The sequence below is a fragment of the Microchirus variegatus genome, assembly GCF_963457635.1.
Source record: "Microchirus variegatus genome assembly, chromosome: 7".
In the NCBI taxonomy this organism is placed as follows: Eukaryota; Metazoa; Chordata; class Actinopteri; order Pleuronectiformes; family Soleidae; genus Microchirus; species Microchirus variegatus.
Genome location: NC_139808.1, coordinates 2,738,143 through 2,762,922, shown reverse-complemented (window position 1 = coordinate 2,762,922; position 24,780 = coordinate 2,738,143). Strand labels below are relative to the sequence as shown.

Genomic DNA, 24,780 nt, shown 5'->3' with positions numbered 1-24,780 from the left:
ATGATACCATCTTATTTACAAAGTAAGAGCTTCATAATATGACTTATTATATGCTGCAATCAGTTAACAGATATAATGATGATATAATAAAGGGGAACTCTGGATTATCTTGTTAAAGGTGCATTATGTAATAAATTATAAAGCAACTGGCCATAAAATCCTCCTAATATGTCACAGAGACTCAGGAATAATGTTCATATAACAAACTGAACTCACCAACAACAACAGTACAGGCAAAATATTTGCATTAAAAAATATTTTGCAGACTGCAAATCATGTTTATAGTTCATAATCATGTTTTGGCATGTGGCGCCACCTACCGCCGTCTACCAATCACTGCAGTCAGTAGAGTCTCAGCTGCCAAGCAACCGCGGAGTTGCCAGTTACGTCAGAAAAAACGAAACCTAAAAGACCTCGGTATTTTGAATTTGAGTGTAGTAACCGTTTTTGGCCACATTCTTACATATGGCGCCTTTAACACCTAGCTTAAATACTTGGTAACTACTCCAGAAAACCTGATAGTTTGACCCTAATACCACAGCCGTGTAACAGTATTACCATACTACTACTATATTGTGAGTGTACTGTCAGTGTTACCTGATACTGGGGTCTTATTTTGGGCCTGTGTGGTGGAATACTGACCCGTGCCTCCCTGACAGTGACCTCTCATGAATCCTGGCATAGCTCGGTACAGTCAGTGGATCCGTTAGCAAACTTCGTGGACTGATCCAGTCCGCGCTGGATCGGGACTACGGGGGAATGGTGTAATTCTTATTTAAAAATCAAAGCCGTTCGAGTTGAATCATTGCTGTAGTTTTGTGTGTAGTTGCGGTTAAGACACGTGGGACACAGTAGAAACGGTGACGGGGGGGGGTGTTGCGGTGTCCGGTTTTGCTCCGCCACTCCCCCCCCTACTTCCCCAGTGTGAATGGAACATCCTGAAAGTTTGGCTGTGGAGAAGTAGGCGAGCTGCCGACTGACTGACAACATAGCAGGGGGTAACTTCGGCTTCTCCAGTCTCCGGGACAGCGGACGGTTCCATTAGCACAACAAAAAGCGTCTCCCCTCCTCGTTTTATACCCTTTATCCCCAAAGCTATGTGCATTTTGACTTTCCCACTTTGTTTCGAGGCAACACGAAACTTGAAGGCTTGAAGAAAGCAGACTTCTGGTCTGTGGGAATGCTTCCTCAGTCTGCCAGTGAAGGTGAGTTTGTCCCGATCGTCCCGATGTGAGTTCACGTTGCGTTTACTCGCGGTTTTATTCAGTTATTGCTTTTTTAAAAAATAACGACAGAGAAAGACGACAATATAACTGAAGCCAGTTTGTGTTAAATTATAACGGTCGCGGTCATTTGAGAGCACGTCGGGAGAGCATTGAAATCCGCACGTACTAAAATTAATATTTTAAATTTGAATCGGTGTGTTTGTAGCGTATATCACAACAATATCAATTTAATCTTTGAAGTTAGTGGTTACTGATAATAAGAGTCATTTGTAAACGTTCAGAGTTAAAATTTGCTTAGTTTAATTTAGATTTATTAGTTAAATTGTATTTAAAGTTGTGGAAAGTACAGTTAGAGACTGACCGATATCAGTTTCCCTATGGCCGATAATTATCTTCAGATATCAGGATGCTGTATGTAGATATATGGTGCCAATTTAAAATTTTGATTTATTAGTTAAATTGTATTTAAATTTGCGTAAATTACAGTTCGAGACTGACCAATATCAGTTTCCCTATGGCCGATAATTATCTGCAGATATCAGGATGCTGTATGTAGATATATGGTGCCAATTTAAAATTTTGATTTATTAGTTAAATTGTATTTAAAGTTGTGGAAAGTACAGTTAGAGACTGACCGATATCAGTTTCCCTATGGCCGATAATTATCTTCAGATATCAGGACGCTGTATGCCGATATATGGTGCCAATTTAAAATTTTGATTTATTAGTTAAATTGTATTTAAATTTGCGTAAATTACAGTTCGAGACTGACCAATATCAGTTTCCCTATGGCCGATAATTATCTGCAGATATCAGGATGCTGTATGTAGATATATGGTGCCAATTTTTTTTTCTTATTATTTAGATTTGTTAGTTAAATTGTATTTAAAGTTGTGGAAAGTACAGTTTGAGACTGACCGATATCAGTTTCCCTATGGCCGATAATTATCTTCAGATAGGACGCTGTATGCCGATATATGGTGCCAATTTTTTTTTTTTTTTTGATTTATTAGTAAAATTGTATTTACATTTGCGGAAAGTACAGTTCGAGACTGACCAATATCAGTTTCCCTATGGCCGATAATTATCTTCAGATATCAGGACGCTGTATGCTGATATATGGTGCCAATTTTAATTTTTTAATTTTGATTTATTAGTTAAATTGTATTTAAATATGCGTAAATTACAGTTCGAGACTGACCAATATCAGTTTCCCTATGACCGATAATTATCTGCAGATATCAGGATGCTGTATGTAGATGTATGGTGCCAATTTTAATTTTTTTAATTTAGATTTATTAGTTAAATTGTATTTAAAGTTGTGGAAAGTACAGTTTGAGACTGACCGATATCAGTTTCCCTATGGCCGATAATTATCTTCAGATATCAGGAGACTGTATGCCGATATAAGGTGCCAATTTTTATTTTTTGATTTAGATTTATAAGTTAAATTGTATTTAAAGTTGTGGAAAGTACAGTTTGAGCCTGACCGATATCAGTTTCCCTATGGCCGATAATTATCTTCAGATATCAGGAAGCTGTATGCCGATATATGGTGCCAATTTTTATTTTTTTTATTTAGATTTATTAGTTAAATTGTATTTAAATTTGCGTAAATTACAGTTCGAGACTGACCGATATCAGTTTCCCTATGGCCGATAATTATCTGCAGATATCAGGATGCTGTATGTAGATATATGGTGCCAATTTTTTTTTTTTTATTTAGATTTATTAGTTAAATTGTATTTAAAGTGGTGGAAATAACAGTTAGAAACTGACCGATATCAGTTTCCCTATGGCTGACAATTATCTGCAGATATCAGGATGTTGTATGTAGATATATGGTGCCAATTTTTCTTTTTTAATTTAGATTTATTAGTTAAATTGTAGTTAAAGTTGTGGAAAGTACAGTTTGAGACTGACCGATATCGGTTTCCCTATGGCCGATAATTATCTTCAGATATCAGGAGACTGTATGCCGATATAAGGTGCCAATTTTTTTTATTTATTTAGATTTATTAGTTAAATTGTATTTAAAGTTGTGGAAAGTACAGTTAGAGACTGACCGATATCAGTTTCCCTATGGCCGATAATTATCTTCAGATATCAGTACGGCTGTATGCCGATAAATTTTTTTTTTGGCTTGGGCAATTGAGATTTTGATTCCTGTGTCTGCATTGCAGTGCACTTATAAATATCAATGTTTTAACCACATTTTAAATGCATAAAAAGGGGCAATCAAAAACACCAACCTTTATCAAATAAACTTTTGAATGAAAATGTAATGTTTTAGTGCACTTAACAGCATTTATCAAGTTTCTGAGAGTAAAGCTGGCCAATGCCAAGACAATAATCAGCCTTTATGGATTATTGATTAGGTACCTGTACGTTCAGTTTACTACTTTATACACCGACTTCCCTACATTTCAGATGGGATTATTTTATTTATAGTCCACTTTATTTTTAATTAGCTATATGTTGATGATGGTTGTGAATGCTTGAGTTTTTCTACAAGGTGGTGATTGCTACTTTTAGCTATGCAGACAATTCTTCCACCACTGCTGATCAATGTATATACTGTCACTTATTAGAAAAATTCACCAAAAATAGCTACATCTCCTCAGTGAGTTGTGGAGCAGGCTGACTCTTCCCCCGTGAAGACAAAACAAGATTTTATTGTAACTTCTCACAATCAAGTTTCCCTCTTTATGAATGAATGTTCTGTGTGATTTCCCCTTCATGTGAAAGTGAACTACAAAGAAAGAAAATCTGAATTTCCTCTGTGATTTATAGAGCAGAGAGTGACGGCCCCTTCTGTCCAGCCACATCTGAAGACATGTTGTACTGGACTCTGTGTGACTGGAAAGTACTGCTGCTGATTGTTCTGCTGTGGGACTGCCTCTGTGCTCGGGAACTGAAGCCCACGCAATGGCCACTGTATTCACAAAAGCCTTTACTCCTAGTTTGGAATGCCCCGACTGAGGACTGTGCCCCGAGGCATGGTGTTCATTTTCAGTTGGACCAATTCCACATTGTGGCCTCACCCAATGAGGCGTTTGTTCGACAGAACCTAACCATCTTCTACAAGGACCGCTTGGGCTTGTACCCCTACTTTGAGTCAGATGGAACATCGTTGAACGGCGGACTGCCGCAGTTGGCCAGCCTCTCGCGGCACCTGGAGAAAATGCCGGACAGCGTGCAGAGGTACATACGTGAGCCAGGGGCCAAGGGCCTGGCAGTTATTGACTGGGAGGAGTGGCGCCCTCTCTGGATACGTAACTGGGCCACCAAAGATGTTTACCGTAGACAGTCTCGTGAGTTGGTACGCCTGAAGAACCCGACATGGCCGCCGGAGCAGGTGGCAAAAGTCGCCCAGCAGGAGTTTGAAATATCTGCCAGGAAGTTCATGGTGGAGACGCTGAGGCAAGCCAAGAACCTGAGGCCCAACCAGCTGTGGGGGTTCTACCTGTTCCCGGACTGCTACAACCACGACTACTTGCGCACTCTGGAGAACTACACCGGGCGATGTCCCGACGTGGAGGTGGCCCGCAACGAGCAGCTGAAATGGCTGTGGATGGAGAGCACCGCCCTCTTCCCCTCGATCTACATGGGCACCGTGCTGCGGTCCTCGGCCTCCGGTCGTCAGTTTGTGCGGAACAGAGTGAAGGAGGGGATGCGCCTGGCGTCGTCGGGCGACGGGTTGGCGCGTCCTGTCTTTGTGTACACTCGGCCCACCTACACCAGTTCTTTGGAGCAGCTGACAGAGGTGAAGCTCGGTCCTGAATTCGCTCTACAACTACTACTACCATCACTGTGGTACAGTTTAAAATGACCAGAGGTGGAAAAAGTACTGAAATATTGTACTCGCGTAAAAGTACCAATACTTTTGATGAAATATTACTCAAGTAGTCATCTGAAAATGTACTCAAGTAGAAGTAAAAATTAGTTCATTTTAAAATGTACTTTAAGTAAAAGTTACTTATTTACTTTGCGTGGGGTGTGAGGGTAGTACAAATATGACAAGCGGTCCGAAATCCAAAATTATTTTGGAGCTCACGCGCCCGGCGCGAGACAGGCTATTACGTCACTTTTGGCGCACGCCCTCTATGTTCACGCACCAGTGCTGGTGCTAATCACATCATCATTCGTCTGGTTCTGGTGTATATTTTCCCCCTGTAGATCTACATTGTGCTGAATTTTTATTTTTACTCGGTAACGGATAGGATTTATAAAATAACTAAGTACAATACTTGAGTCAATACGTACTCAAGTAAAATACAAAATCCTGATTTTTAAATTGTACTTAAAAGAATACAAAATACACAAGAAAAAAGTATTCAATACAGCAACTTGAGTAAATGTATTTCGTTACTTTCCACCTCTGAAAATGACTAACATGTTCCTGGTCGTGTATGATGCTAATCATGTTGATATGGTTCTCTAACAGTCTAACAGCACCACCACTCTCTTGTTCCTCTGTGATCAGTGCATGCTGCGTTAACCTATAGCTCTCAGCTTTTCCTTATCAACTGCCACAGTCCTTTCCTGTCCTGGTTGCATACAGACAGACACTCCAATAACCCCTGGTTTGTGCGGAGTGGGCAGGATGGGTGTTGGTCAAGTTGGAAAAAATCTCACCCGAAAGACCATTTCCGTTACGTGTGAATGGAGATTTGCTGACATACAGTAGCTCATGACTCACTAACGGCTTATTTATCTCTCTTTTAACAATGTGAACACGTGATTTGGTTTTTAAAAAACGCTTGCATCGTCTTTTACAGTACGACCTCGTCTCCACCATCGGGGAGAGCGTGGCTTTGGGAGCCGCTGGAATCATCCTCTGGGGAGACACGGCTTACACAAGCAGCAAAGTAAGCATCCGCGTATGATTACGAATCAGATGTTTGAACATGACTGGAACAATAACCTGCACTTGTTTGTCATGAGTGCAGTCATTTGATAACTAAGTTATTCCCTAAAGGGCTGCAGCTCCCAAGATTATGACTGGAGTCACATGTATGTCACATTTGAGCTCACAAGTGCTTGATCTAATTGTTTTTTCAGATGTTGAAAAACAGCCACGACGAACAGTCTTTGTTGTCTTTAGACATAAAACATAATACGAATAAATAACAATTCATTGAATAGTGTCCTTTACTGCACCTGTTAATTTAGTTATAGTGCAGTGTTTTAAAAAAAATAGCGATCATTTGACCATTTTCAAAGAAAGTGGAGTTATTCTATCCGTGGACAAAACGAGACGTTCGAGAACATCGTCATTTCCAGTCTTGACAAACACCGATCGACGTTTTTTTTTTTTGCATTTTATGGACCAAATCGATTCTGAAAGTAATCGTTAGTTGCAGCTCTAATGTTGTTGGAAGAATGAGTACAGTATCAATATTCTCTCTGAATGTGATACAGTGTTATATTTTGATTTAGTATAATTTAATCCATCCCCAGTCTTTGCAAGTAGCAGGCAAGAAAACTTCTATTTCTTTGTACAGGTTGTCCTGAATAAAAAAAAAGAAGATAATTACTAATACATTCATTGAAACTAATGCAACTAATGATTATTTCCGTAATCGATTAATCTGTCGATTTTTCTTCTCGATGAATCGCTTGGTCCATAACATGTCAGAAAATGTGTTCGTCAAGCCTGGAAATGACGATGTTCTTGTTTTGTTCTGTCTTGTTTTGTCCACAAACCAAAATAATTCACTTTTAATGATTACTTTGAAGCTAAAACAATCAGAAATCTCGTTTTAATCGTGAAAAAAGCTTAAAAACAGATGAATCGACTACCAAAATAGTTGACGATTCATTTAGTAAACGGTTAATTGGGTTTAATTTTGCACAGAAAGTTGCGTTTTGCCTGAACCTCACACCCATAAATGTCTAAATAAAAGAGAGTGACAATTTAATGTTGAATCCAGACCAAGTTGCGTAGTGATGGCTTTTCTTTCTTTCCTTCCTTTCCTTTCTTTCCCTCTCCAGACCAGCTGTTCAGACCTTGACACGTATCTACGGGGTCCGCTGAGTCAATACCTCCTCAACGTCTCCACAGCAGCAGAGCTATGCAGCCAGACTCTGTGCGGTTCTCACGGCCGCTGCCTGCGCAAAAACCCAGACAGCGATGTTTACTTGCACCTGAGCCCCCTCACCCACAGCGTCGTCAGGCAGGCAAACGGCAAACCCGCCGTGGTCGGCGAACTCGGAGAGGCCGACGTGACGGCGTTCCAGACCTGGTTCCAGTGCCAGTGCTACAGCGGCTTTCAGGGCTGCAATCAGACGGACGTTCAGGCCCAGAAAGGGACGGCAGCCGGAAGCGCGGCGTCAACGCTCCAATGTGTGTTCTTACTGATGATTTCTCTGCTCCTCACCTAAGGCGCCGCAGTACACATGATGACAGGTTGAAAGTTGTGGGGGTTATTTTTTTTCATTTCATTTGCTGTAAAATAATGGATGATACAAAGTGAATTTTTTTTTTTTGTTGAAAGAAACACTGTGGAATGAGCAAAGTTATATTTGTTTATAACTTTTTTATCTTTAATGGCTCGCTGGAAATGACCTTGTTTACAATTTTGCGCTCAGTTTCCTCTCAGTCACTGTGTCCCATGGTGTCAGATTCCATGTTTCCCATGGAGAGCACGTTATTCGGAGGATATTTGTCGACATTTGACAGTCGTTCTGTGGTGAAAGTGGAATCGATGCACTTAAAAACTGGCAATAGCACAATATGATCTGAAGTGCCTGATCTCTCTTTTTTTTTTTTTTTTCAATATGACCTCATGCATTACCTTTTTATGGAGGCAATAACGTGTTGCTATTTATTTTTGAATGTATTTGTAGGTGTTTTATATGATATTTTCTTATTTTTTATTGTCCAAAACATGACTACTACTACTACTAGTTTTCTCAAAGACACTACATTAGTCCAATTATGCTGAATAAAAAAACTTCAGAAGCACAACCATTGTACACGAAATCCTATAAGATATATTTTTTCTCTGACTCTGTCACTTTCCCCTCTGTCTTCATGCTGTGTCTTGATGTCAAAGTAAATAAACTTGTTCTTGAACGTCTTGTGTAATAATTCACCCACGATAACCCGGATGCTGATAATAAAGCAGATTTTTGACTTTGTACAATCTATTATTATAGGTCTTTTTCTTAATCATAACTGGTCACTGAGGGAGGCAAAGGCAGTCACTTTTTACAGGAAGAGAAAACATTTGGCAGGCTGCTGCCCTCGAACCCCCTTCCCCATGTAATTGTAGGGTGCTGTTAAGCCAAGAGTTATTTTTTGCCACTTTTAAGACTTGGGAGCAGGCATACATTAAAATACATTGAGGTGAAAGAGTTCATTATGGCTTTTTTCTAACAGACGTTTAGAGCGAACTCATATATTTATAATGACCTCTGTAAACATTTTTATGTTTAATTATATTTACATGGTTTATGGAGACAAACAAATAACCAGAGGTGGAAAGAGTACTGAAAGGACCACTGTTTTGATAAACAAGTACTAAATGTACTCAAGTTAAAGTAAAAAAAAAGTATCTAAGTATTGTTTAAAATGTGCTATGTACTTTAAATGTACTTTAAAATGAGTAAAAGTTACCTGTTTCTTGTGTCGTGCAAAAAGGACAAGGGAACATAAATCTCACCTGTCCTCACCATTCACCTGTCCTCATCATTCACCTGTCCTCATCATTCACCTGTCCTCACCATTCACCTGTCCTCATCATTCACCTGTCCTCATCATTCACCTGTCCTCGTCATTCATTCACTTGTCCTCATCATTCACCTGTCCTCATCAATTATTCCCCTGTCCTCATCGTTTGTTCACCTGTCCTCACCATTCACCTGTCCTCACCATTCACCTGTCCTCATCATTCACCTGTCCTCATTGTTCACTTGTCCTCGTCATTCATTCACTTGTCCTCATCATTCACCTGTCCTCATCATTAATTCCCCTGTCCTCATCGTTTGTTCACCTGTCCTCACCATTCACCTGTCCTCATCATTCACCTGTCCTCATTGTTCACTTGTCCTCGTCATTCACTCACTTGTCCTCATCATTCACCTGTCCTTATCATTCATTCAACTGTCCTCATCATTCATTCACCTGTCCTTATCATTCATTCAACTGTCCTCATCATTCATTTACCTGTCCTCATCGTTCACCTGTCCTCATCATTCACCTGTCCTCATCGTTCACCTGTCCTTATCATTCATTCAACTGTCCTCATCATTCGTTCACCTGTCCTCATCATTCACCTGTCCTCACACTCAGTAACAGATGTGGTTTAAAACAGTGAAGTACAGTAACTTCCAAAAAAATATATACAGTACTTTGTAATACGTAAAATTAACACATCTTAAAAATGACTTTAAAAAGTACACAAAAAACTTCCCAATTACAGTAACATTATTTTCCACCTTTATTTACGCGCCTGTGTCTTTAAACACAACTTGTCCTCGAAACGATTAGAATGTCTCTTCTGATTGGTCCGTTACGAAATCACTTCCGGTTTCTCACTTCCTGTATCACCCATGTGACTGCGCCTCACAACAACCGCCAACGAAGTGTGCTTTTAAGAGTAAGTAGTGTGTGTTCCTATCTTTTGTGTAACGGTGTAGTTTCCCCGCTAACGTTATTTAATCAAAAAGAACAAATAAGCCTGTTGTTTGAGCATATTTTAATACGTACATTAAAAAAATATCTGCTATTTTAGCTAACTCTGTGTAAGGAGTGGGGTTTTCAGTAAATCACAGTGACACTCGCTGAGGTGGGTTTAACAGGTTCAAACGGGATTAAACAGGATTAACAGGTTCTTCCGAGACTCAATTGTTGTCTGTGTTTATGACCAAAATACCAACCAAAGGATAATTTTGTTCTCAAACAGCAGCACAGTGCCACACTTTCACACTTTTAGTGAGTCTGTGACGTCATGTTGATGCTCTGCAGATGTGTAAAAACTGCTGAGTCTCTGCACGTGACTTGTGTTAAGCTCACTAAAGACTCATATGATTCACAGTCACAGTCTGTTTATCTCAGTGACATCTTCTTCAGCACGTCTCTGTTGTCGTGTGTCAGCGATGATCTACGCGTGTAATCCGCAGCACGAGGATTTGATATTTGAGATGTTATTAAAGCTGTTTTTGTCTGTGAAATGATGACGTCAGAGCTGTTGTTTTTCACTTCTCTGAAACATTTGTGTGTCTCCTTTTTGTGTGTGTGTGTGTGTGTGTGTGTGCAGACAGAAATGTCATCTCCTCCGATTGGCTGTCGGAAAATCCGGAGAGTACTTCTGTAATTTGTGTCAGTTCCTGTTTTTCCGGCATGAGATCTCAGATCGTGTGACAGACCAGGACGTGCTTCTATCTCCGGAGTGAACAAAGTAAAGTGTTTGGTTGTTAACTTTTATTTTACGACAGTATTTACTTTATTCAGTACAACTTGTCATTCTAGAGCTGCAACTAACCATTATTGTCATATTCGTTTGGTCCATAAAATGTCAGAAAATGCTAAAAAAATGTTGATCAGTGTTTGTCAAACCTGGAAATGACGATGTTCTCGAACGTCTTGTGTTTTGACAAAAACACTTTTTTTTAAATGATTTCTTTGTTATGTGGCGCAAAGAAACCAGAAAATATTCACATTTAAGGCGCTAAAACAATCAGAAATCTTGATCTGGAGCTTCAAAAGCAGAAAGTTTTGGTGCCTTAATGCAGATTTTCAAAATGGAAAAGGACTTTTTGACACTCTGGTAGCCTCACAACGTTCTAACAGTGCTTTGATAAAAGAAAACATGTCACATATATGACATTAAATGTGCCGTTTTCTCTTCTCTGCAGGGATGAGTCCGTTTCACGTGCCGCCGCCGTCGACGACGTCGCTGCTGCTTTTAAATCTTCTCGGCGTCGTTTCTGGCCTACGCGCCGCGACTTCACCTTTCTCCCACGTGCCTTTCCTCACCGTGTGGAACGCCCCCACCGAGTCCTGCCTCTCTCAGTATGGCGTGGACCTCGACTTGGGCACCTTTAACATCGTCCAGAACCGAAACCAAAGCTTTATGGGCGAAAACATCACCATCTTTTACGCCGACAAGCTGGGTCTGTATCCCAGCTACTCCAAGCAAGGTCAACCCATCAATGGCGGAGTCCCGCAAAACGCCAGTCTGGATGAGCATCTCAGAGTCGCCGCTGGAGACATTCACACCTTCATACCTGACGGGGATTTCCCCGGCCTGGCAGTGGTGGACTGGGAGAGCTGGAGACCTGTATGGGAGAGGAACTGGGATAGTATGAAGGTGTACTGGGAGGCATCAGAAGCACTGGTTAGGTCCAAGCACCCAGACTGGACGCCTGCACAGGTAAACGCTGAGGCCCGCGTGAACTTTGAGGCAGCGGGGAGGAAATTCATGGAGGAAACGCTGAAACTGGGGCAACGGGAGAGGCCAAATGGGTTATGGGGTTATTATGCTTTCCCTCGCTGCTACAACTTTTTACTCAAAAAGCACCACGTAAACTACACCGGGGAATGTCCGGCCATAGAGCTGAAGAGGAACGACGAGCTGCTGTGGCTGTGGAACATCTCCTCCGCTCTGTATCCTGACATCTACCTGAACCAGGAAATGAAAGGCGTCGGCAAAGAAGTGCGCCTCTTCACTCACTACCGCGTCCTGGAGGCCATGAGGGTCGGGGCTCAGGCGACTGCGTTCGAGCCGCCCATCTTTCCCTACGCTCGGATCGTCTACACCTACTCACTAGATTTCCTTCCTCAGGTAAGTTGATGATGATTCTCATCATGTTTTTTCTTCTATCTTCTGTTAACTGTACTTTTTTTTTTTTTAACCTCCTGCAGGAGCACCTGGTCTACACCATTGGAGAAAGTGCTGCTTTAGGTGCCGCGGGCGTTGTCCTCTGGGGCGGCCATGACTTGTCCAAATCCAAGGTATAGTAACTAACTTCCAGTGTGCATCACTTCCCGTACGTAATTGGTATTTATTGAGGGTTCTCTGATTGAAATTTTTGACTTTAATTCTGAAACCATATGTCTTCACGTAGTTCCTAGAAATATGAATAAAGTAAAGTACAGATACAGGCATTTTGTACTTAAGTACAGTAATGAAGTATTTGCACTTACATTACAACAGTGGCATACTTGTATAAACATTACTTCAATTTCTTCAGTTAAATTATTTAAAGAAGCCAAGCAATATTCTGTTTTTCTTCTGTTGACAAGAAAAATCCAATGAATCGTCTTAAAGGCGCCATATGTAAGAATGTGGCCAAAAACGGTTACTACATTCAATGTCAAAATACAGAGGTCTTTATGGTTTTGTTCTTGCTTGGCAGCTGAGACTCTACTGACTACAATGATTGGTAGACGGCGGTAGGTGGCGCCACATGCCAAAACTTGATTTCAAAGCATAAACATTATTTGCAGTCTGCAAAATATTTTTTTAATGCAAATATTTTGTCTGCACTGCTGTTGTTGGTGAGTTCAGTTTGTTATATGAACATTATTCCTGAGTCTCTGTGACATATTAGGAGGATTTTACGGCCAGTTGCTTTAGATTTATTACATAATGCACCTTTAATTATCTCTCGAACTGATTTAATTGTTTTTTTTTGTTTTTATAGCAAAGTTACTCAAACAGAGTAAATAAGGGTTTTGTTTGAGCCTTTTTTCTTCGGTACATTTAAAACCTACTTGGTCTTGTTTGAAGGATTTTTGGACGAGGACAGTGTGTGTGTGTGTGTAAGATTGAGTCTGAATGAGTCAATGTATCTTGATTATATATATATATATATATATTTATATATATATATATATATATATCATGATACCAATAAAAAATGAGCAAACACAATGTACCATTAGAACACTGGAAATGTGCCTCTATACACCTATGTACATATTCCATTAAAAAGCAGACGTTTGCAGCTAGAATAGTCGTTTACCACATTAACAATGTGTAGAGTGTATTTCTGATTCATTTAATGTTGTATTCATTGACTTTTATTTGCCCGTCGTCTTTTCAGGCTACTTGTGAAGCCGTCAAGTCCTACATCGACGAGCGCCTGGGTTCTTACCTGGTGAACGTGACGTCTGCAGCCACCCTGTGCAGCCAGGCCATGTGCTCGTCTCAAGGACGGTGTCAGAGGAAAGACCCGGAGTCGAGAGCCTACCTCCACCTGGACCCCGCCGCGTGGGAGGTGGTGTCTGAGAAGAAGCCTGACGGGAGGAACAACTACAGGGTTTTAGGACGGATGAGGAGGCGCGAGGTAAAATTCATGAAGTCTCAGTTTCGGTGCAAATGTTTCCCAGGGTGGAGCGGCGAGAGCTGCTCCAAGCCAAACGCGGGGATAAAAGACTTTCTTTTGAGGAAATAATCCACTGATTGTGTTGGTAAAGTCTGTCAAAAACAGCGTTAAAATGAAGCGCTGGGGTTTGTTTGGCCCTGAGGTCGTTTTCTGCACGAGTGCGTTTGGTCTCTTAGGGTTGTTAATTTCCGTCTTTTTTTAAATATTTTTTTTTTTCATTTTTAATTAATTGCTTTTGTCTCTTTGTAGTTTTGATTAATTTTATTTTTTATAAGGTAACGTGGGTATGTTTTTAAAAAGATTACGGTCCCTTAATATGTATGTGTGAGATTACGGTCCCTTAAATCCCCTTCTACTCCTAAAGTTTTTGTTTACTGTTACATCATATGAGATATTTTGAGCTGCTCTTTGCTGAATACAAACCTGTCTCCAAAATGATTTTAAGATATTTTTTAGTCAATAACTAAGCTTCAATTTTTATCTCTCTCTATAGATATATATATGTATACATATATTTATGTATATGTATATATGTTTATACATGAATATACATATATATATATATATATCTTTCTAGTTCTATATCTATATTTATCCCTCTATAGATATATGTATCTATATATACGCACCCACATATATGTACATATATATGTATATATATATGTATATGTATATATGTATAACTCATAGGTCTCTGCACTACAGTTATTCATACAATACAACTTTATGCGCATCGCCTTTTTATCACAGTGGACAATCGTCTGTACTTCCTGAGCCACTACATCTTTAATATCAGGTCTAACGACGTTGTGTGTTTGGATTTTGTTTCTCAAAACTAATACCAATAAACTAATATTTATATTAACAACAGGGTAATTATTATTATTATCATTATTGATTTAACTGCAGCACTTTTCACCTTTTGTTTTCTGTTGCCTCCACAGCCACTGTTTGAACACCTCATGAGTAAGTTGACAATATGTGCAAATTAATACATAAAATGTGTATTAATAAGGTATATTTGTGGAAAAATAAGGTATATTTGAGCACTCGTTTACAAAACTATATAAAAATAATAAAAAAGTCTCTCTGAGATCATTTGTTAGTAAAAGGAACATATTATCAGCCTGTACGTTTGTGCATTTCTTCACATTAGATCAGCATGAAATGATTAAATGCACACAGCTGTAATTAGTGACTCTGTAGTGTTTCTGTAAAAGTTTGAACACAGGACTCCTGATGGAACATTTTGTGGTGCATATACTGTCGTTGGGGGCCACACGGTCGGTGCAGCTGTTCGCATTCATGCCTTAAATAAGAAGACCTGGGTTCTTCCCAGTCAGAATAAGGGCCTTTCTGCATGTTTGCACGTTCTCCCTGGGTTCTCCGGTTTCCTCCGAGTGTGAGCGTGGCCCCCTGTGAAGGACCGGGGGCGACCCCGTGACCTCTGTCAGCTGGGATTGTGTTGTGGAAACATTTGTCTTAAGATGTCTGATGTCGGGATCTAAACGCTCGAGTTTCAAATCAGATTGTTGAAGCGCAGCGCTGTTTGTTTCTTTGCAAAGAGATATGAAGAAATACGGCCTTGGGTCTCAGGAACAGAAAGATTAGTAAATGCGTTGCGTGTGGGCATTACCCAGTCTGGTGTGAACGTTAAACTATGCACGTATTAGGTTAAAGGTGAAGAATTCAAAAAGTATATAAGGAATGAGTGTTATTTTCCTCCCACACCACCCTGATGTGGAGGATAATGAACGAATACGGTTGTTGGTGGGGTTTATGACCAGCAGGTGGAGCTATGGGACAGATAACTTCATTGGAGGAAAACGTCAGGCAGCATCAAAGTCTAAGCCTTGGGTTTAAATTCCCCGTGCACAGGAAAAACCATATTTGAATGTGTCTGTCAGTCTGGGATAACTTTATAATTCAGCTCTGCAGCAGCTGCACAGTTTTAAAGCCACCGTAACGCACCAATCACAGAGAGCACACGCTGACATTTGACTTTGGTACACAATGCCTCTTATCTGATGGCCTGGTGTTGTTTATTGTAATATCCACCTTCTGTCCCCCGAGGCTTCGTGGGTGGAAAGAACTGACTTCCACAAGTCCTTGCTGTTTCCGACTTCTGGGGCTTTATCTTCACTGGGTGGATTGTTAGAAAATAAGGAAGAGGAAGATTTTTTTTTCTTTCCGTCCGTTAGCCGTGGAACGACATGTGCAGCTTGTGTTTTTTTTTTAATTTCCTCTTTGAAGTTTTAAAGTTGATTGTACCGCGTTCCTGAAATGTGACCCCCCCCCCCCATTGGTTTTCACAGACCTGGGGAATAAAATGCCAGTCGTAAAAAAAATAGTAATTAACCTGTAGTTGCTTGATAATAAATGGAAAAAAAACATGACAGGGCTGTTATGCTGATTGACAACAACACTGTTTATTAAAATTGTTGTTTGCCTAAAATCCACCCCCTCTGTCCAAATAGAGCGGAGGGATAATGTTAATGCGGTGTTGTTTTTAATAAGCTGGGGATTTTTAAAGTTTACTTATAGAAAAAAGAAAATCCATATATTTTCCAAATGCAATATTAAAGTTTTTCTAAACATTTACTTTTTGATAAATAAATCCCAAAATTCAGTATTAAAGTTTATACACTTGAAGTGTATTTGGTAACATTTTAGATTAGGGAACACATATTCACCATTAACTAGGGGCTTACTAGCATAAGTAGCAAACTAGCATACGGTGTTTACTAGCATAAGTACCATACTAGCATAAGGTGCTTACTAGCACATGTAGCATACTAGCCTAAGGTGCTTACTAGCATGAGTAGCATACTAGCATAAGGTGCTTACTAGCATACGGTGTTTACTAGCATAAGTACCATACTAGCATAAGGTGCTTACTAGCACATGTAGCATACTAGCCTAAGGTGCTTACTAGCATGAGTAGCATACTAGCATAAGGTGCTTACTAGCATAAGTAGCATACTAGCATGAGTAGCATACTAGCATAAGGTGCTTACTAGCATAAGTAAGTGTCATGTCATATCCAGTGTCACGTTAAGTGTATTTGGAAACTTTTTAGATTAGGGAACACATATTCACCATTAACTAGGTGCTTACTAGCATAAGTAGCATAAGGTGCTTACTAGCACATGTAGCATACTAGCCTAAGGTGCTTACTAGCATAAGTAGCATACTAGCATAAGGTGCTTACTAGCACATGTAGCATACTAGCCTAAGGTGCTTACTAGCATGAGGTGCTTACTAGCATGAGTAGCATACTAGCATAAGGTGCTTACTAGCATAAGTAGCATACTAGCATGAGTAGCATACTAGCATAAGGTGCTTACTAGCATAAGTAAGTGTCATGTCATATCCAGTGTCACGTTAAGTGTATTTGGAAACATTTTAGATTAGGGAACACATATTCACCATTAACTAGGTGCTTACTAGCATAAGTAGCATAAGGTGCTTACTAGCACATGTAGCATACTAGCCTAAGGTGCTTACTAGCACAAGTAGCATGCTAGCCCTTTATTAATAATCATTAAGCACGTATTAACACCTAATTCTACATAACCTTATTCTACCTCGATTACGACATGAATTAAGATTTTTCCTACATAAAGTGTTAATACGTGCTTCACCTAGTTAACGGTGAATATGTGTTCCCTAATCTAAAGTGTTACCGTGTATTTAAACAAAGATAACACGTGTGAAAATTGCCTTTCAATGTCATGACTTAGATAAACAGTTTGATCTGTTAATCTCATTGTATTTGCTTCTCTCTTCCTTTCCTGTGGTCAGGTGTGTGTCAGGACCTCTGTTTCTCTGTCCTCTCTCTCTCTCTCGTCTCTGCGTTTCTTTATCTTTGGCGTCTCGCTCTGTCGCTCCTCCATGGTCACGTCTCCCCTTTCCCTGCTGCTCGGTCTACAGATCGTCTTGCTCGCTCCTGGTTTAATAACGCTTTGTCACGCTCTGCGTGTGTGTCCTTCAGATCTGATCGGGTTTGTGTTTTTTTTTGTTTTTGTTTTAAAGATCTCATGCACGTTTCATGATCTATGGTCTATCTACTTTGGCACCAGCAGGTGGTAGCTTACATATTGATTGTGCACTGTTTGATGCAGGAAACTCCCCTTAAAAATAAATGTGTGATATGGTAACAGTTACATCGATAGTATGACGTTGTTTGACTTTGACCCCTGAACTGTTACAAAAGCATGTTTGGAAAAAAAGGTTTTGTGAAAGTTTTATGAAATGAAATGAAAATCACACAAACTTTGGTGAATGATGAGGACATGTGAACGACGAGGACAGGTGAATCATATGGACAAGTGAACGATGAGTGCAGTTGAACGACGAGGACAGGTGAACGACGAGGACACGTGAATCATGGGAACAGTTGAATCGTGAGGACAGGTGAACCATTAGGACGGGTGAACCATTCGGACGGGTGAATGATGAGGACGGCAATGAATGATGAGGACAGTTGAACGATGAGGACAGGTGAATGATGAGGACAGTTGAATCATGAGGACAGTTGAATCATGAGGACAGTTGAATCATGGGAACAGTTGAATCATGATGACAGGTGAACCATGAGGACAGGTGAACCATTAGGACAGGCGAACGATAAGGACAGGTGAACGATAAGGACAGGTGAACAATGAGGACAGGTGAATCATGAGGACAGGTGAACGATGAGGGCAGGTGAACGATGAGGGCAGGTCACTGATGAGGACAGTTGAACGATGAGGACAGGTGAATGAACGATGACGTCAGGTGAACAATGATGACAGATGTATGATGAGGACAAGTGAATGATGAGGACAGGCGAATAATGAGGACAGGTGAACGATGAGGACAGGTGAATGAACGATGACGTCAGGTGAACAATGATGACAGATGTATGATGAGGACAAGTGAATGATGAGGACAGGCGAATAATGAGGACAGGTGAACGATGAGGACAAGTGAATGATGAGGACAGGTGAATGATGAGGACAGTTGGACGATGAGGACAGGTGAATTGGCATTACTTAAGCTCCCTGAGTGAGTGAGAAAGTTAAATCATTTGTGACCTTTAACAGCCATAACAGAATAAAACACAACCTAGGTGCTTTTCAAGGTTCCCTCACTAGATACCAGGCATCTGGACCGGATTCACTATCCCAAGTCTTACTAACTATATGTATCAGACCTGGCAATCTGCGATGATGCTTCACTGTTCAGACGTCAGGCATTGTCTCAGTTTTCCTCGGATCTGAGCTGTCTACGCTAAAATCTTTCAACTTAACTCACCGCTGACTCCAGAGGTTCCATCGTTGGTCATCTCAACGTTTCAAACATTCAGATATTCATCATCGCAATCGCAAAATCAGCTCTTTGTGATCCGTTACATGCGTTTGGCAGATCAGAGCGTGATTTCCTGTTTGAATGTCATGAATAATCAAACTAAACGCAACCATCTGAGTGTGAAAAAAAAGTACACGTGACATGAAAAGGCGTGAGGTCACAGCAATAAAAGAGGTCAAAGTGACCAATTCTGTATAAGAGGCGGAGCTGAGATTTATGAGCAAAAAGAAAAGAAAAACCTGTATATTTTGTGAATTCTGCACAATTATTGCGACTTTATATCACTACTAAAAATGCAAAGTAAAATGAGTCATAAATTTGACTCAACAACACAAAAGAAGAAGAAATATAAATGCATTTTTAAAGCCTGAATATGTGACCTATAAAGACAGACCCCCCAGGATGTCCATATAAGGAGTTGTGCATTATTCCCACGGGTTAATGAGCAGTGTTTGGTCAGTAACATAAGCCTCTATGTGTCAGGCGTCTGACGGTAAATGAAAGAAACTTTTTGAAGTATCCAGAAACATCCATCCATCCATCCATCCATTTTCTACCGCTTATCCGGGGCCTGGTCGCGGGGGCAGCAGTCTGAGAAGGGACGCCCAGACCTCCCTCTCGCAGGACACTTCCTCCAGCTCTTCCGGGGGGACCCCAAGGCGTTCCCAGGCCAGCCGGGGCGACGTAGTCACTCCGGCGTGTCCTGGGTCTTCCTCTGGGTCTCCTCCCGGTGGGACATGCCCGGAACACCTCCCGAGGGAGGCGTCCAGGGGGCGTCCGATACAGATGCCCGAGCCACCCCAGCTGGCTCCTCTCGATGCGGAGGAGCAGCGGCTCTACTCCGAGCTCCTCCCGGGTGACAGAGCTCCTCACATTTCAGCCGCTTGTATCCGGGATCTTGTTCTTTCGGTCATAACCCAAAGTTCATGACCATAGGTGAGGGTAGGAACGTAGATTGACTGGTAAATCGAGAGCTTTGCCTTTCGGCTCAGCTCCTTCTTCACCACAACGGACCGATACAACGACCGCAATTCTTCGGCCGCTGCACCGATCCGCCTGTCAATCTCACGCTCCATCCTTCCCTCCCTCGTGAACAAGACCCCAAGATACTTAAACTCCTCCACCTGAGGCAGGATCTCTCCACTGACTCGGAGGGAGCAAGCCACCTTTTTTCCGGTCGAGAACCATGGCCTCGGACTTAGAGGTGCTGATTCTCGTCCCATGCCGCTTCGCACTCGGCTGCAAACCGCCCCAGCGCATTCTGGAGTTCCTGGTTCGTAGGAGCCATCAAGACCACATCATCTGCAAAGTATCCAGAAGCAGAGTATCCAGAAACACTTCACAGCAATAAAAGAGGTCAAAGCGGCCAATTCTGTATAGGAGGCGGAGCTGAGATTTCCCACCGTCAAAAGGCGACGTATTGACGGAATCGCTATCAGGCCACGTCCTGCTGTCCTGCACTGAATAGCTTTATGCACGACGAGCTAAAGGTGATCGGTGTGTTTGGATGTAAATTATGGTTGGATAATGCGTCCTTTGTGTCCGTGTGTGTGTGTGTGTGTGTGTGTGTGTGTGTGTGTGTGTGTGTGTGGAGCGTAAAGTGCATGCATGTGTTTTCTCATCCGCCTCCTTGATGAGAGCTGACCTGACACGTCGTCACGAGCAACGGACTCCACTGTGTTCAACCCAGACCCCATCACAGCTCACAGAAGACGATGTAAAAAGCTATTTAAAAGGGAAATGCACATTTCTATCTGCACAAAGGTGGACACGTGCAGCCTCGCTAGTCATTCGGGTGGAAAATTGCACCGGCTAATCAATGACTTATAGAGAGCGAGAGAGAGCTTCCCTTTGCTAGCAGCCAATCCAAAGCCGACAATGCTGCTTCTCCGACTAATAAGAGCCAATGGCTTGCTCACAGTGTTTGTCGTTGTCATGTTGACGCTGATAAAATGCACTTATTCGACTGTTTTCATGGAACGCACGCCGACGGCGCTGGGCAGTGACGGATGATGGGAATAAATAAATGCAAGCTAATGAGAATATAAGTAAGGGAATGGATGGAGAATTAGCATTTATTTTCTCAACCTCGATGTCCTTTCAGTTTGTAATTAATTCAAATGTGATTTTTTTTTTCTCCCCCCCCCTCCCTTCTTCCTGTAAGCACATAATCCATTTCAGCGTTTTCTCATTCATTTTTTTTTATAGGATTTGATCTTGGTTCATTTGAATAAACACTTTGCTCCATATTAGGCTGGGTAATGAAGTGGATCTCCCAGAGAAAAATGCTTTTGTTATGAGATTTTGAGGCTGCTGCGGCACAAAGGAGTGTCAAACTGGTCACCTCAGCGGGGAAGTGGCTGATGGAATACCAGATTCAATCTAATGCAGAATATATCGGTAATGGTTCTTTTTTTTTTTTTAATAGTGTGTTTTTCAGAAGGGAGTCAGGTTTTATTCTCGTATGTACTTAAGATCCCAGTCCTCATATTAGCGCGTCTTGTCACTTGTAGATTGTATTGTCAGTATTTGAATGGTACAGTGTGTAAAATCGTGGCCCTGAGTTTAGCATCGGAACTCAAAAGATGTTCATTGTGCGCTACTGTAGAAACACAGTGATCTAAAATAGCAGCTTCTGTAGAGCTGACCTCGCTCCTGGTTGTACACTTATGAAAATTGAATAATAATAATGTTTTATCTTAAATTTTTGCCTAAACTTTACACTAACCCTACTATCAGTAAAATAATTAGCATGCGGGAAATAGTTCTACATATTTCTGGCGATTAACCCTTGAAATAACGTTACTGTTTAAACATACAGGGTATAAGAATGTGCAATATAGAGTGTCTTGTATCCTATTTTTCAGCACAACCTGGAAAATCTGATGGAAAAAAAATAAAATCACCTACTATATAAACACACACACATGCTTTAAATCGGATTGAATTTGTGAAGTTTGAGAAATACGTCACAGTTCAATGTTCACTTGGCTCGTTTTTATGAACAAAAATAAAAGAAAAACCTGTATATTTTGTGAATTCTGCACAATTATTGCGACTTTATATCACGACTAAAAATGCGACGTAAAAAATGAGTCATTTGACTCAACAACACAAAAGAGGAAAAAATAAAATGATTTTTTTAAAGCCTGAATATGTGACCTATAAAGACAGACCCCCATGAAGTCCATATAAGTAGTTCTTTGTATTCCCACGGGTTGATGAGCAGTGTTGGTCAGTAACATAAGCCTCTATGTGTCAGGCGTCTGACGGTAAATAGAAGAAACTTTTCAAAGTATCCAGAAACACTTTATCCAATCAGGAGCCAGAGCTCCACAAATGTTCATCTGGACTCTGGAAAAAATAAACATGTGCAAAATAGTTGTACATATTGACGACCATTAACCATTAGAAAGACATTACTATGTTTAAACATACATGTGCAATATAGAGTGTCTTATATCCTTTTTTCAGCACAGCCTAGACAATCTGAGGAACAAACATATGTCATTTTCATCAACTATATAAACACACCTGAGCAAAAAGTACTCAAAATGTTTAAAATCGGATCGATTGTGGGAAATACGTCACAGTTCAAAGTTCACTTGGCTCGTTTTTATGAACAAAAAGAAAAGAAAAACCTGTATATTTTGTGAATTCTGCACAATTTTTGCGACTTTATATCACTACTAAAAAGTAAAACGAGTCATAAATTTGACACACAACAACACAAAAGAAAGAAGAAGAAAGAAATAAAATGCATTTTTAAAGCCTGAATATGTGACCTATAAAGACAGACCCCCAGGATGTCCATATAAGGAGTGTGATTTCCCACGGGTTAATGAGCAGTGTTTGGTGAGTAACTCTTTTTAATTTGGAGTTGTACAAGTTTATTGACCTGCATATGAGCTTCCTACCTTTGTCAGTTGATGTGTCTTGTATTTGGCCATGGAAATCAAGATAGTCAAATTACAATTTCACCAAAACATTTCTAAAAGCTTAAGTTTATCATTATCTCTTTTCGGGCTTATAATTTGTTGAAATGACTGATATTTGTCTGCAAAAACACTTTAAAAAAGAAAAAGGTTATTTCCCTGCCTCTGAAAAATGCTGTGGTCTCTTGGCGAAACTGAAACTACTCGAATGTGATTTAATACGACGCCCGCTTCCCATTTCCTTATCTCACTTTACGTCCCGTTCTAATGTACCCACTGTTTCGCTATATTACTGCATTACCTTTTATGATAAACAACAACAGCGGGCAATCGACGCACGCACACGCACGCATTGTACGAAGTCAAGATTAGTCCACGGGAATCAGAGACGACTGGGTCTCAGCACAAATGTCACAGTGAGTCGTAACCTTTACTCGAGCGTGTTATCTGCTCTGATGGCGGCGAACCACAGTGGGATGTAGAGAGTGGGGGGGGAGGGGGGGGGGTTGTGGACCAGCCCCGATGCGATTGGATTTGAAAGGTTCCCGTCCAAGTCGTGCCCACCGGCTATCTCGACTACGTAGTTTAGCAACACCAGCGCTACGGCGCGTCGCGAGAGTACCGAGGGTCTGATCCGTCCCGTCGTATATATATATATATCTGCGTCTCAGATAATCAGCTCTGGCTGAGCAACAGGAGCTGGATTCATGAGAGGAGGTGATGATGTAAGACGTTGAGGAAAACATGACACACGTGATGGCGTCGCGATGAAATGATAATCGTCGCGAAAACACATTAAAAAATGTCTCATCTGCACGATATAAATGAGCGAGGGGGGGGGGGGGGGGCGACGTGGGGATAAAAAGACAGATCTGGTGTACTGGAGAACGAGAGGCAGATGTTGTTTGCACAAGCGCTGACATGTGTAACTGTCACTGCGGGTCATGAGTAACGAAGCCGTAAACTGCAGACGTCGGGGGTTTGTCCTTGACGTCGGCGTGGATAGACGAATGGAGATCGGCGCGACGTGAACTATGCTGCGTTTGGAAAACAAATGATATGGCAGCGATGCGTGATGACCCCCGGATTTATCCAGGTGCTTTTTTCTTTGGACAGTTGGACTTTTTTTCTCATTCTTTCTGTTGTCTTTAACCTTGGCTTTTGAGTTCTTTGCGTCTGAGTTTGTGTTCCCTGTTCCCTGATTTATTTTGTTGTTTTTATTATGTCAAGTTTTACTTCCTGTCCTGTCTTCCCAGTTGATAGTTGGCCCCGCCCTAACGTGGTTCACCTGTGTCCTAATAGTCAGTGTCTATGTCGATTCATCGATTCTACGTCAAATATTGTTTTTGGTGGCTCTGTGCTTCCGCACTTGCACTTCCCAATATGACCAGCAGAGGCCGCCAGAGGCCTGTTGCCATCTCTGATTGCCTTGTTTTGTTCTTTTTCTATGTGGTTTCTTCTTCTGTTTCCAGAGTTACAGCAGGTGTTTTCTGTTCAATTATCTTCCCCTCCTTTTTGTTTTGTTAAAGGTGAAGTAAGTAGTTTATAGTGCCATCTAGAGGAGAGGCTGAAATTTACAACAAAAACCTGCTGCTCTGCTCACCCCCTCCCTTCCCTGAGCACTACGGTATCCGCAGCCTGTCAAATGTCGTCCTCGTCGTCTTTCTCCGTGTCAGCAGATGAGGTTCGTGAGGCGAGGGAGAGGGCGGAGCTACCGCGGCCGTAGCAGACGAAGCGGAGAGAGTGGAGGCGGGACTTCTGCTACAAGTAAAGAGACGCTTGATTTGTTCTCTCGCGTTTGTCCTTACAGGCTCCGGTAGAAACATGGCGTCTCTCTGCTAACAGTGGCTATGCAACCGCGGCCCGCGACCATGTTATTTAACATGACTTTTTGAAACACTACGAAAATGAAACAAAAACTATTATGC

General features: G+C 41.2%; 1 protein-coding gene across 1 annotated transcript; it reads left to right on the top strand.

The window, feature by feature from the left end:
- The first annotated feature begins 1,071 nt into the window (after positions 1-1,071).
- On the top strand, positions 1,072-13,995 carry LOC310929743 (uncharacterized protein). Its single transcript, XM_083892589.1, has 7 exons — positions 1,072-1,205; positions 4,020-4,992; positions 6,008-6,097; positions 7,224-7,611; positions 11,091-12,019; positions 12,100-12,189; positions 13,284-13,995. The coding sequence occupies exons 2-7, from the start codon at positions 4,063-4,065 to the stop codon at positions 13,632-13,634; spliced, it is 2,778 nt and encodes a 925-aa protein (XP_083748715.1). The 5' UTR covers positions 1,072-1,205; positions 4,020-4,062; the 3' UTR covers positions 13,635-13,995.
- The last annotated feature ends 10,785 nt before the right edge of the window (positions 13,996-24,780 follow it).

Excerpts from the sequence above, each read along its gene's own strand:
- LOC310929743 (XM_083892589.1), top strand. The coding sequence starts at position 4,063 with ATGTTGTACTGGACTCTGTGTGACTGGAAAGTACTGCTGCTGATTGTT. Across the intron at positions 4,993-6,007 it reads CTTTGGAGCAGCTGACAGAG|TACGACCTCGTCTCCACCAT; the intron begins GTGAAGCTCGGT and ends CGTCTTTTACAG. Across the intron at positions 7,612-11,090 it reads GATTTCTCTGCTCCTCACCT|GGATGAGTCCGTTTCACGTG; the intron begins AAGGCGCCGCAG and ends TCTTCTCTGCAG.